Genomic DNA, 14831 nt, shown 5'->3' on the forward strand with positions numbered 1-14831 from the left:
GGTGCTGAGATGGCTAAATTGACTCTTTTGACAGAGAAAAGACTATGTTTATTGATATTGGAAACTCCTTATGGACTTTTTGCATAAAACAGAAAAAGTGAACTTATGATTTACGGTTTTTATAAAATAGAAAGAAGATAGTTATGCTGTAATCATAGAATAAGAGGTAAATTTATAATTGTACTTGTAATTGCTATAAAGCAGATCAGAAGCCACCACGTATTTTTTTCTTTCTTTTCTATTTTTCTTTTTTGTCCTTTCTTGCTCTTTTAGCTTTTTTCTCTTTGACTTATTTATTTTCCTTTTCTTATTTTATATTAGTACATATTAGTTTTTTATCTTTCTTGTTTAAGTTTTTTAAAACATAAAATTATCAAAAAAATAGAAAAAAGGAGTTGGGAAGACATCATCAAGACAGAAACGTGATTAAACAGAAGTAGGCACTAACATTCAATGTTATATATCAGTTATCAGCAACACTTTGAAGAAAATGTATTGGTATATTTACAGATCTGGGATGAGACAGAATATGAGAAATAGTCATCAGCAAATGTGATTATTTTTATCTTTACTTTTATTAGACTAGGTTCATGATGCTTTAGGAATATAATACGGAGTATCTGTAACTTGATGGGTTCATCATCATCATCATCATTGTCATCATCATAATGTTGGAAGGGACCTTGGAGGTCATCTAGTCCAAACCCCTGCTCAGGCAGGAAACCCTATACCATTTCAGACAAATGGCTGTCCAGTCTCTTCTTAAAAACTTCCAGGGTTGGAGCATTCACAGCTTCTGGAGGCAGGTTGTTTCACTAATTAATTGTTCTAACTGTCAGGAAGTTTCTCCTTAGTTCTAGGTTGCTTCTCTCCTTGACTAGTTTCCATCTGTTGCTTCTTGTCCTGCCTTTGGGTGCTTTGGAGAATAGCTTGACTCCCTCCTCTTTGTGGTAGCCCCTGAGATATTGGAACACTGCTATCATGTCACCCCTCACCCTTCTCTTCGTTAAACTACTAGACATACCCAATTTCAGCAGCCGTTCCTTAGTATATGTTTTAGCCTCCAGTCTCCTAATCACCTTTGTTGCTCTTCTCTGTACTCTTTCTAGAGTCTCAACATCTCTTTTACATCGTGGTGACCAAAACTCATCATCATAGTCTGCATAATGAGTTTGGAAGCACAGCACCAGGATTTTGATTACTAAAAACGTTATTGTTACTGAATATCAGTAACTTGTATGGCTTCCTGCCTAACACAGGCCACTTCTCTGGAGACATAAACACATTAACAAGTATCTGATTCTACGATTTCTATAAAATGTCCGTAATACTTTAGGTTTTTCATTTAATCCTTTGACAATATGTCTACCTGTTATATAATGATAGGATTTATTATTTTGCAGAATATAGAACAGCAATTTATGAGTCCTTTTTTATGAGAGATCACGTGTTTCAGGCTCTGATGCCTGATGCTCAGTAAACTATTATCAGTCTCATTTACAAGCTAGTATTCTATAACTTTCTTAGATCTATAAAGACTTTCAAGCAATAGAAAGTAAAGTGAACTGACGGCAAATTTGATGAAGTTATTAAATTGTTCTGCTGGAAAACATTTAGGTTCTCAGCTGTAGCACTTGGCCTCTAGGACAGCCTCCCTGCCCAGGTTCTATACAGCTTCCTCCCTGTTGACCTTCGGAAAGTCAGTGAAAATCTGGCTCTTCACTCAGGCCTGGGGGAAAAATGAGCCCCTGCAAGATGAATTCTTGAATCGTCTGGAGTTGGGAAGTCTCTAAATTATATCAAGTGAAATAAAATAAATAAAAATAGGTATATCCAGTAGTAGGTTCAAGGAAAGGATCTTGCCACAGAAGAAATAAGATAATCCTATGTGTATGCCTTTTTCACCCATTCCTTTGACAAAGATCTGTTTAGTTGCTGCCAGCACAGGTAGTACTTAACAAACTGTCCTCAATCATATTGTACGAAAAAATTTACATTATGCTTTTATGAGACAATTTTCAGTTTTTATCAGACTTCAATCTCTCACTATACACACCAATTTGTAGCCTTATACTAAGAATACTAATCCTTTTGCAGTGGTGAAAACAATTTGTGCAATCTAATGATTCTATTTACATTCCCAGAAAGAGACCCCTGATGGAGAAATAAATAGGACTAAATACAATTCACTGGAGGACAAAACAACACTAATAATGAAGCTAAATCTTAAATATTTTGGAAACTTAATGTTAGGAAACAAGACTTTGGAGAAAATGCTAAGCAATTAAGAGCATGGTTACAGAACTCAATCAGGTTATGAAGAATCAGAAAACATTATTAAACTACAATAGTAAAGTATACCATGAAAGTATGGTTAGTCTTAACATCAATTCAATGAAACAAGTTTGGTTGCTTAACCCCCCTTTGTTCTGTAGGGTATTTTGTAATAAACATCCAGATGGGTACAGGATTTCAAGAAGAATGGAAAGCAGGCTGATATTTCAGGAATTCCCTAACAAGCTGCTCATATTTCAGATAGCTGACCCTTCAAAAATGTGTTAAGAGGTAGTCTTCAGCCTACAACCATGAATGGGACAAGAACTTGCTTTGCTAAGTAAGGCAATTGTCAGGCGAATCACCACAATCATTAAGTGAATCACATGGATGTTAAGCGAACCGGGCTTCTCCCATTGACTTTGCTTGTGGGAAGCCAGTAGTAAAATCGCAAATAGCGATCACGTGACTCCAGGACATTGCATGTATCACACTCCTGTATCACATTGCATGTAATACACTCCTGTTGTCAAGTGCCTGAATTTTGATCTCGTGACCAGGGCGGTGCTGTGATGCCTGTAAGTGCGAGGACCAGTTGTCAGTCACTGGTTCTCACCAGTAAGTCATCACCACCGTAACTTTAAACCGTCACCAAACAAATGGTTATAAGTCAATTACTAGCTGTTTTTCAATATACACAGGCACACAAATACCCATGCTTTAATGAGCATTTTAATGAGTATTTAAAAACCCAGAAACCTAAGGTGAAGGATTCATTTAAGAATGTTAATACATACCTGGGTATACTGCCTGTCAAACTTCTTTCACTTGATGATGTTGATACCGGTCTTTCTTCTACTTTTAAATTTAGAGTCTCGTTTGTAGTACTATGTGGTTCTTGCTTTTCTTCTGATTTCTTTTTTTCACTGTCACTGTCATCACTACCTTCTCCCAAAATATCATCAACCTGTGAAGGAATATTAGTTGGGAGTGGAAAAATATTCAGGAAAAAAAATGAAAACACCAATTTAAATAGCATATTTCAAACGATGTCTTTTTAATTTGGATATTCAAAATGTGACATTTGCACATTTGATTTGAAATGTATTTATTACTTTTAACTCTACTCTCCTCTAAACAAGGAGGCATAAAGTAAAGCTTAAATTAATGAACGAATATTAGCAATTAATTGATAATCTCAATGAAAAGCAGTACAGAATTTTTTTTCATTTAAAGCTTTAATTAAATAAAACCTATGAAAACTTCTATGACAGAGGTAGGCAAAGCAAAAATACTCATTTATCTTGTTTATGTGTGCTTTTTCAATAAGTAATAATTGAGGAGAACATTTCAATAACTTCATATAGGACAAAGGTTTTTAGCATGGGACAGAAAAGAGCAACATGTTTTTGGAAACTAAAGAAGGAATTGTATCCACTTTTTCTACATCGCTTAATGAAGTTTGAGATATGAAACTAAGAAAATTCTAAAAGAAAATCTTCTGTTCTTCTAAGGTCTATGGAATCAGAAAGCTTGATTTTATATTTCCCAAAATGGGAAATGAATCATTTGGATTAGTCCAAGGTATAACCTAAAACATCTCAGCATTTGCATCACCACCATCGGCTTTTTTCACATTTCATCACAGTCATAGTTTGTTTTCATTTTTCTTTTTAATTTATAACTTTTTTAAGTACAGTGTATTCTACACCTTATTGAAAAGTTCTGGAGAATCCATAAACTTTACATTATTCTTTGGCCTTGACTTTACCTAAAACTACTCTAATATAAATTTTAGAATATTTTAAAATCTGGATGTAGGATTGATCTATTGAGGTTAAAATTTGTATTTAGGTATTATAGCTGGTGTTCCACATATTTGATGCAGAGCTGGAGATTATATTTTTTATTTAAATAATAGTTTGATATTCATATGCTCTCATTTACCAAAATAGCAATTGCTGTACACCTTTTACACCCCATTTACAATGGTAAAGACACTTCTCTAAAGTTCAAAATTTAAAATACCCACACTTGTTTGAAATAAGGTCTGCTAAGAAGTCAACAAAAAAAATGCTGCAACCCATTCAAGTGGATGAAACATAATAAATATATTACTACTACTACTATTAAATAAATGGAAATAAAAGATGTGATCTTTTAGCTTAACTGTCATTTACTCATCATGGGACATATTAACAAAAGGAAGTCCAACATAATTGTATCTAGCCAAAAGTATGGCCTGTTCACACAATTTTTTTTTAATCTTAATGAACAATTAAGATTTTAGCTTACCTCTTTATCCATACTTTCTAAATCCTCCTTGCAAAGAGTATAGAGTGGCATCGTCTCAGACATACTTGGCTGGCGCTTCCTTCTAGATGGGCCAGGCTCCTCAGTTTCACTCGCTGGAATCTCTTCTTCATCAAAAAGCTGCTGATGTGGTTGAACAGCTCTGAAAATTCAAACCTTATTAAAAGCGTTGTGACTGGAACTGAACAAAATGTCAGTTTCGGCATAATATAAAGAACCATTTCAAAATTCATACAATGGAAAAATGTATCATTAATCATGAGGCTCAATTTGGAATTCCCTGTGTCATAGTTCAAAGAATGCCCTTTCACCTCCCCCTCTTGCCAGGGTCCAGGTAAAGGTTTAGGAAGCTCTCCACCACTAAAAGAACTGATAAAAATAAAGAGAATTGAGAACAAAGGACTTCATAATGTGTGTGTATTTTAAAAGTGCTTTGCATACCTATAATTTTATTTGGACAGATAAGTGATTCATATTCAATCAGGTAATATTATCAAAATAGAAACTGTGTTTAGAAGTGTGAGGTTTTGCTACTAAAATTAAAAATATAAAAGAAGTCAATTTAGCAAAGTACATCAAAGTTTTTAATTAACTGTTGCCATAGCTCTCATACATATTAAGAGCCTTGGTGGAGCAGTGGGCTAATGCCTCCTTAAGTAACACCAGCTGCCTGCAATTAGTGCAGGTTCGCATCCCACCAGGCTCAAGGTTGACTCAGCCTTCCATCCTTCCGAGGTAGGTAAAATGAGGACCCAGATTGTTGGGGGCAATTAAGCTGACTTTGTAATAATGCCGCTTGGGGTGTGTGTGAAAGCCCTAATAAGCAGGCATATACATAGAATGAAGGCTACTGCTAAGTTTGTAAAGCTGCCCTGAGTCTTCGGAGAAGGGCGGGATATAAATGGAATTTAAAAAAAATACTTTTAAAATAACATCTATTATTTAATTTAATAATTTAATTTAATAATTTAATTTGTATACCGCCCTTCTCCCGAAGGACTCAGGGCGGTGAACAGGGCAATACATAATAAAAAACAGGATACAAAAATTAAAAAGTGATTAAACAACTATGCCCGTAGTATTATGCCATAAATAGTCATCAGAATGTGCAAAATATAACAATGCTTATCTGTATTTCTCCGCTATTTTTATATAATTTCCTTTCTGGCAATTATAGGATAGAGTAAAACATTATATTATCTTATGTAATAGATTTACAGTTATAATTGCATACAAGATATACAGAAATTAAAGATTCTTAATTACTTGTAAAGATATTGCAAACACTTTATTAAGTATTAAAAGTGGACACTGCACTGCTTTTCAGTTTTCTAATAAAGCGCTTCTTTGAAAGAATAAAATATACAAATACAATATGAATGATTTCTTTCCATGTTAATATAACAGAAAAGAGGAAAATCACATATTTACATACCTGAATAAAGAATGCTCCCCATGGACTGGTAAAGTGAGAGGAGGAGCTGGTGCTTGAATGTACGGAGACTGGTTGGAATTTGGAGATCCTTTCCTAATTAGTTTTCCAGTATTGGGATCATAAAGTCGAACTTCAGGCCCAGGTTGACACTTTGGATGAATGGGAGTTGGATGAAAAAGAGCAGTTTGGAAAGCACTAGGGATATCCGGAAACATGGCAGGACTGTTTTCTCTGTTAGATTAAATATTTAAAACACTGTTAGCAATCAGCTTTTCCTGTTTCACTGAAAATGATATATAAAGCATAAAGAGAAAATCATTTGCATTTTAATAAATAACTGAGCTAGAGAGTATAAATATGTATAAGAACCAATGTGAAAGCGCTATAAAAACGAAACGGATAATTATTTCATTTCATTCTGGGCTCAATTGTAGATGTAAGTTAAGGACTATTTGAATTGAATTGAATTTATTAAATTAATATGTCGCCCTTCTCCCTAAGGACTCATAAAATACAAATTTTTTAAAAAAAATTAAACCATAAATGTAATAAATACATAACAATTAACCCAATAAAACCAAATTTAAAACTATAGTCAGTCCAGGCCCGATTGTTGGAACATCCATGTCTTCAGGTCACGGCGGAAGGACCGAAGGTCAGGGGCCATCCGCAGCTCCAGAGGCAACTCATTCCAGAGGGTCAGCGCGCCCACAGAGAAGGCTCTCCCCCTGGGGGTCGCCAGCCGGCATTGCTTAGCCGACGGAACCCTGAGGAGGCCGACTCTGTGGGAGCGAACCGGGCGATGGGAAATTGACAATGGCAGCAGGTGGTCTCGCAAGTACCCCGGGGCCTAAGCCGTGTAGGGCTTTAAAGGTAATTACCAGCACCTTAAATCGCACCCGAAGGGCAACCGGAAGCCAATGCAACTCGCGCAGGAGTGGTGTAAAATGGGAGTATCAAGAAACTCCCATAAGAACCCGCGTGGCCGCATTCTGCACCAGCTGAAGCCTCCGGGTGCACTTCAAGGGCAGCCCCATGTAGAGAGCATTGCAGTAATCCAGGCGAGAAGTGACAAGGGCATGGGTGACCGTGCATAGGGCATCTCGGTCCAAAAAGGAGCGCAACTGGCGCACCAGGCGAACCTGTGCGAAGGCCCCCCTGGTCACAGCAGTTAGATGATCCTCCAAGTTAAGCCGTGAATCCAGGGGGACACCCAAGTTGCTGGCCCTTTCTGAGGGGGGCAATACCTCCCCCCATCAAAAGAGATGGAACATGTTGGACAATACGAGATGTCGGTATCCACAGCCACTCAGTCTTGGAGGGGTTCAGCCTGAGCCTGTTCCTTCCCATCCAGACCCGCACCGCCTCCAGGCATTGCAGACAGATTTGCCCGAGATTCCATTAAAGTAAGTTTCCATTAAAAATAATCCTTTCCGAGAAGCTGCATAAGTCCTTTGACTCCCATTGTCTTAGTTGCCCAGCCATTCTCTCACTTGAAGGAAACTTCTTTCTAAAATGAAGGATCAAAGTCAACTCAGTAAGGTACATTCTTTTCCATACCAATACCAATTGAAGCTATTTCTTGAAGGAGCACTGCTGCAAAACAATATCCCCACTCCTAACTTCCAGAGGTATTCCTAACAGATACCATGAAGGATGCTATCAAAGGCTGAGAGCAAATATGTCTGGAAGGGCTACACTCCTATATTGGCCTACCATACCCACCCACCTAACTAAGGTAGTTTCACTTATCCAATTGAAATGGGTCCAGATAATCTGTTTCCTCTAAGAATCCCAATATATTTAGAACAAGATTCTGTTAATGTAGCCTTACAATAAAGTAGATTTAGCTTATGTAGTCATGTTTCCTGTCTGGGAGGATAATCATCAAACTTGGAAATCTAAAAATATAAACTTTCCACTGCCACTTTTAACTGCTTGATCCATTAGGACTAACCTTTCTAAGTTTCTTGAATTTCTACTGAAGGCTCCTGCCTCTCTTGTCTGATTGTTTCCTTTCTTCAAGGTCATTCTCACATTCCCTTACAAGCTTTAGAGATTTTTCTCCAATACCTTTATTTCTGAAGGCAGGACATTAATTTTTAAACACAAGCAAGTCATACGCAACCACAGAATCTGCATATAATCAATTATTACTTTTTACCTTTGTGTTTTGAAGTAATCTTCCTTCAAAGGAAACAATTGTTCCTCTACTTTGTCCCATCGTTCCAAGCAGCACCATAACCAATCTGGATTTACAATATGAAGATTTTTACAGTTCTGAGCTTGCCGGACTTTTTCTGTGCCTATTTAAACAACCAAATGTGAGTGTCTGGGAAATATTTTTTTTGTGATAAGCCAATTAAGGTTATACTTTGCACATACCCAAGTCCCACTGAATTTAGCAGAGTTAAAATAATGTATATAAACAATACTGATTTCAATTCAGGTTCAATGTTCCTAACTTTCTGAGATTCCTCCTATAACCTGCTTTAATAAAAATTTGTTGTACTTTAGTTATAATGACAGAATTGATTTTCAGATGTATTATGTTTTATGAAAATCAAAATTTAATTTTAATTTAATTCAGTGCAAAAGAAGTACATAGCTATATAATTTTACTGAAGGATCTAACTGTTCTGTACCAGCCTGCTACCGGCCCTGCAGAAAAAGCAGGGACAACCCCTTTACAAACGGCAAGAGGCTGGAATAAAGCCTGCCAAATTTATTAACATAAAACAGACACCAACCATGGAACAGGAGCTATGAAACAGGAACTATTCAAGCGGTTGCCTTCAGCAAACCAGCCCTCCCACACATTCCCCTTTTATACAGTTCAGGGCGTGGCTTCTCTCTGCCTCCTTCCGAGGTGCCCCATTGCCTTCCTCTGTTTACTCCTGATTGACTGCCTCCTGCGTCGGGCATCCTTGAACAGGGCCAGCTGTGGGTCATCTTCATCCACGCTGTCAGGCTCACACAGCTGGATCTCCGTCGTGACCAGGTGGGAGGGGCCTGGCTGAGGGCTCTGCGGAGCCTCAAGGCCATCATCAGCAAGCTCTTCAACACCCCCTCCTCCTCCTCCGAGTCGTCCGACCCAACTGCCGAACCCACAGGCTGACCCTGAATCACAACACTAACTAATACAACAGGGGAAAAGCATGACGGCTACCCAGGGAAGACTCATTCTTCAAATTCAAAGTAATTTTATTTTCTAGTTACCTGCTCTGGCTGCAATAAGGTGGGTTGGCTTATTGGGGTCATCTTCATTCAATTCAAGAGTTTTTGTAATCTTAGCTCCAAGTGCAATAGCATGATAATGCTCCCGTGTTTTTTCTATAGGAAAATTTGTAGGGTGCAATCCACTAAATAATATGGTGACATCCGACAATACTTTTTGTTTCAATTCTGGCACTATTTTCCGTATATCTGGAAGTTCATCAGTTTCTTTTCTGACATATTTATCATACTTCGAATAATAATCTGTATGCACTCTGACAAGAATCTCTTCAAGGTATATTAAATGGTCATCATGATCTGTGTCGTCATCTTCCTCTTCCTCCATACTTTGATCTAAAGATTCTCCTACGGTTATACCAGATTGCTCACTATTTTGAGACTCTGTCTCAGCTTCCTTCTTGTCTACACAACCATTTCCTAGACTATAAAGGCTATCTTGTTCAATTTCCTCACGCGTTTCCAAATCAAGTGCTTTGGGATGGGTATTGATGGTAAGTGAAGATACAGTGTCTCCAGAATGGTTCAATTGTCCATCTTTTTCTAAATTTGTATCATTTCCTAGCAAATGTACATTACTTTCTTCCTGCAGAGAATGCTTTGACTTTTTCCAGCTTCTTTTCCCTTCATTTTCACTATCTGAGGCAGAAGAGGATAAAGTTTTTTTAGCTTCTAGGCCACTATCACTTTCACTATCACTAGACAACTCGAAGTCCAAGTAATTGGCTGTTTTGTCTTGAATTTGCTGCTTGCCTATAACTGTCCTGTTTTCACGGTCTGAAGGTACACAAGGTTCCTTGACACTCATCTGATTATTTGTATTAGGAACATTTGTTATCTGATCGGAATCACACAAAGAGTCTGTTCCTTTATCGTTAGAATTCAAATCCCATGGTGAAGTCTCACTGCTGACAGAATTATCACCATTTACTTCTTTTGTAGATTTCTTAATGCCATTGCTCTGTTCTTCCACATTTCCAATGTCCTTTATTTCTTCAGAATCTTTTATTACTGCTGCTGGATCAGACGCATCCATTAATTTTGAGGAATGATTTGCTAAATTAAATATACAATATGAATTAAATTCAAATTCAGCTTGCACAAGTATAGAAAATAAATTAACCAAAGAATATAAATTATCCAATTAAATGTATTTTTATTTAAGGCAAAAACCTGGGCCTGCATGATTTCTGTAATAATCACATAAATACAAATAAAACCCCATGGAAATTAGCTAATGACATTCCTCCTTCCCTACCCCTATCAATGGGGAAGGGAGGGAAGGAAGCTGAGCCAATTATATTTTTATGTTGCACAGAGATTGGATCACAGTTGAAAACAATAATCTACTTTAAATATTTTTGGCTACACAAAATTGTGAAAAACACATTATTTTATCTTCAGCTACAAGATTATATCTCTATTTAAAATTCATACAATTAGAATGTATTATCTCCCTGAGTACAAGAGATCAAGGAGATTATTCCACTTATATCATTTTCTTAACTGAAGTATACCAGCTGGATAGTGTGAATTCTATTAGACTATAACACCAAAATGGGGATAAATGACACAGTTCATTGTATGCTTCTGTTTCTACATTTTTAGTTGTCCATTTTCATAAATGTCACCTGTAGCCTGGACTAACTCTCTTTTGCCTTACCTTTCAAGAGATAAGCAGCAGAGAGAACATTCTGGGCATGTAATTAGAGACAGAGAGAACACTACGTCCTTATTTTCAGTCATCATGCAAAGGAGACTTATGAATATACAACAGCACAAGTGGGGGGCATACATAAGAAGTGTGTAACTGGGTCTCTCTGTTGTTGTTCGCCAGTCTGCTTTAATTAAGTTCAATCTGTAATAAGGCACATTTAGTTCTACTGTCACTGGCTGGGTTCAAACAATGCATTATGCCTCCTTGGGCTTTTTTGTGGCTAAGCACAACATATAAATCCAGCTGTTATGGTTTATAAATCATAGTTTATATCTTACTATTATCTATAAGGCAAACCACTGTCAATTAATTATGAATAAATTATAGTTCAACACAATGTGTGAGCTACTCTAAGAAGCACCTAGAGGTACCTAATCTGGACCTGCTTGAGCCAGATTAATTGGCTGGTTACAAATTAGATGGTAGAACGAGTTATTATGTATTTTTACAACAACTTTCTTTCTCTCACTTCCCTTCCTAAAGTTGCAAGTAGTAGGACAAACGAATCCAGGCTAAGGCCATACCACAGAAAAATACTTCATTTCTTTCTCACTATATCAATTTATTTTTGTTAAAAATCTATCCTAATATTGTTGAAAAATCTCCTGATCAATTAAAATATTGATGGAGATTTATCACTAAAGGAGGCAGCTTTTAAAATATAGTCAATATGTGTAAATTGCTCACTAGCATTTGATGACTTCCCATGCAATAAAAATCATTTCTATACATCAATTTCTATCAATCTTGTAATCATTTTTAAAAGCAATTACAGATATCTGCTAATATATAATAGAAAAAATTGTTACCGTATTTTTCGGACCATAAGACGCACTTTTCCCCCAAAAGTGGGGGGGGGAAATGAGGGTGCGTCTTATGGTCCGAAGGTGATCCGTATGGCCAGCCCCAACCTCTGTAAGTGGAGCACGAATCGGCACCGATCTCACGCTCCTGCACTCTCCCTCGCTCGGTTTCAGCTTCCCTTGCTACAAGAGAAAGCAGGCTGAAACGGAGTGAGGAGATTGCCAGGAATGCGAATCGGCTGATCTCGCGCTGCTGCAATCTGCCTCGTTTCAGCCTGCTTTCTCTTGTAGCAAGGGAAGCTGAAACCGAGCAAGGGAGTTTGCAGGAGCGCGAGATCGGCCGATTTGCATTTCTGGCAATCTCCCTCACTCCGTTTCAGCTTGCTTTCTGCAAGAGAAAGCCGGGCTGCAGGGCCGCCTCCACGGGTACTGCTCTAATGCAGAGAGGGAAGGACAAAGAGGGAGGGAAGGAAGGAAGGAAGGGACAATGGGAGAGGGAGGAAGAGAAAGAGAGAGGGAGAGAGAGAGAAGGAGAAAGAATTTTTTTTCTTGTTTTCCTGCTCTAAAAACTGGGTGCGTCTTATGGTCCGAAAAATACGGTAGTTTTCAAATACTGTCTCAGATTAGTTAATAGTTTGCTTAAACAAAGATGAAGGCAATTGTCTTTGTATGATGCCAATCTTGAAAATTAGAACACAGTTTCACCCCACTGTGTATATTAGACAGTTACCTTTCTTTCTCATTTGAGCTTCCCTTGAGCCAGGTGGGGCATTAATATCGCCTATACCCTGAAAATATACATATTTCTTCACAGTGATCAAATTAGGTGCAAATTTCCAGACATCTTCTCTGTCATCAATAATGCAAACCATAGAATCTCCACAAGGAAATAAGTTCCTACGAGGGAACAAAATTAATTTATTTTGATTATCTACTTTTAGATAACTCTAAAATAATTATTAGTAGGGTATGACAAGTTGACAGAAACATAACAAGCAAACATCCATTTTTTAGTTCATCTGACATTCAGTTATACCACCAACTGGTCAAATATGATCCTCTGTTGGCTAAAGCAACCAGTAACTGGGTACAGAAGGAATTCCATTTCAAATGAAGATAAAACAGACGCCATTTTGCTTAGTAGATACTTTAGCTTAATTACTGAGGAAGGGGCAGCAAGAGAAAAAGTCAGTAATAACATAGGTAAAGGTAAAGGTTCCCCCGCACATGCGTGCTAGTCGTTTCCGACTCTAGGGGCCGGTGCTCATCTCCGTTTCAAAGCTGAAGAGCCAGCGCTTGTCTGAGGACGTCTCTGTGGTCATGTGGCCAGCATGACTAGGCGCCAAAGGCGCACGGAACGCTGTTACCTTCCCACCATAGTGGTCCCTATTTTTCTACTTGCATTTTTACGTGCTTTCGAACTGCTAGGTTGGCAGAAGCTGGGACGAGTAACAGGCGCTCACTCTGTTATGCGGCACTCGGGATTTGACCCGCCAAACTGCCGACCTTCTGATCGACAAGTTCAGCGTCCCAACCCACTGAGCTACCGTGTCCCCTTGTAATAACATAAGTTCATGCAAAAAATTAGTAACATAAAGTTCAGGTAAGACAGTCCAGGAAAAGCAATAGCAAGATCCTGACAGTCTAAATAAAATGCATAGATGTTAGTAAGATGGCACATACATCAATTATAATTTTTGTTATACACTACTAAATTTTAATAAATAACAACAAAAATCAAAATACAACAAACAAAACCAGAATTATTCTCATGATACATAAAGATGACCAGCTGAGCCCATGGGAGGGGTCTGGCGCATCATCAGTTTAGAGTCCATTCAGGCCACAAAAAATCTAAGTCCAGCCCTCTTTGAATTCCACTGACTGTTATCTACCGTCAATTTGCAGTAGAGTAGCAGTTGTTAGTTGTTCAGATTTTTATAGAGCTAGAATGGAATAAACGTATACTTATTTGAACAGTCTTGGCCCCTGATTTCTTGCACCTGACAATATATTTTGCATTATAAATTATCAAAATACAATAAAAAAAATCCAATTTTAAAAATTTACTCTACAAAATAGCAATGTTTTAAAAATTCATATAAGTTAGTACTCATTTTTGCTGCTGAGGTATAACTTATGATTTTTCTAACATAAACAGATAGAGACACAAACAGCATTCAATTTAGCTAATACAAATAGTTGTGCATGTAGCTGAAATGTAAGTTGAAAATACGTTTAATTGGTTTTTATCTGTTATTTCCACCAATATACTTTGTATATTTATTCCATAAACAACAGTCTACTCACAATACATACCTAAGGTTGCCAGTTTTGGAATACGGATCAATACATTCATCCCTTGACAATATTCGATGGGAAAAAAGCTTCTTTTCAGAGTCCAAAAATGCTTTTAAAGGGAAAAAAAGCCTGAAATTAATTTTTCCAGTATTAATACATTTTCTGCAGGGATTTGTATACTATGTGTTTGTCTTCTAAATTACTACAAATTATACACACAAACATTTTCATCTGGGTTTTCCTATATAAATAAAATTTATTATTAAATCCAAAAATGTTTATCTAATAATAATACTGCAAATTATTTCAAGAATTGATATATAATTTATAATACTTTAGAACATGCTGGAATAAGTAATATTAAACAAAATATTTTGAAGCTGGTCTATTATTTTATACTTGAAATTTAAACCAGAATGTCTGGTTTTCAACTATATCATTTTGTTAATATTAACAATATACTCATCTTGATCATTCATATATTTTCATTGCAAGTCTCGGGATTGAACAATGTCTCTCATTTATCAACAACATTTCTCAGTGTTGATAAATGTTTTGGTGTTTTAGGCAAAGCACTAAAGCTGTGCTGTAATGCTTAAGCAAAATGGGCAAGGTAAGGGAAACGTTTCAATAGAAATTTCTTGCAGTTGCAGGTTTAAGTTATACTTCTAACACTTGTGTATAAATACTGCATAGCTGTCCTTTTATTAGTATTGTTTTTTAATCATAATTGTGTTCAACTATTTTTTAAAAA

General features: G+C 37.0%; 1 protein-coding gene across 3 annotated transcripts in view; it reads right to left on the reverse strand.

Moving 5' to 3' along the window:
• The window catches only part of CTDP1 (CTD phosphatase subunit 1), a 40016-nt gene that overhangs the window by 6226 nt on the left and 18959 nt on the right, over positions 1–14831 (reverse strand). For all 3 annotated transcript variants that reach the window (XM_081325978.1, XM_081325979.1, XM_081325980.1), the window contains exons 6-12: positions 14096–14186; positions 12507–12673; positions 9242–10312; positions 8187–8328; positions 6023–6253; positions 4570–4729; positions 3072–3241 (exon numbers count right to left, since the gene is read on the reverse strand). In XM_081325978.1, the coding sequence (XP_081182104.1) occupies positions 3072–3241; positions 4570–4729; positions 6023–6253; positions 8187–8328; positions 9242–10312; positions 12507–12673; positions 14096–14186 (2032 nt within the window). The remainder of the gene's footprint in view (positions 1–3071; positions 3242–4569; positions 4730–6022; positions 6254–8186; positions 8329–9241; positions 10313–12506; positions 12674–14095; positions 14187–14831) is intronic.

Source organism: Vipera berus (assembly GCF_964194415.1).
Source record: "Vipera berus genome assembly, chromosome: 3".
NCBI classification, from domain to species: domain Eukaryota; kingdom Metazoa; phylum Chordata; class Lepidosauria; order Squamata; family Viperidae; genus Vipera; species Vipera berus.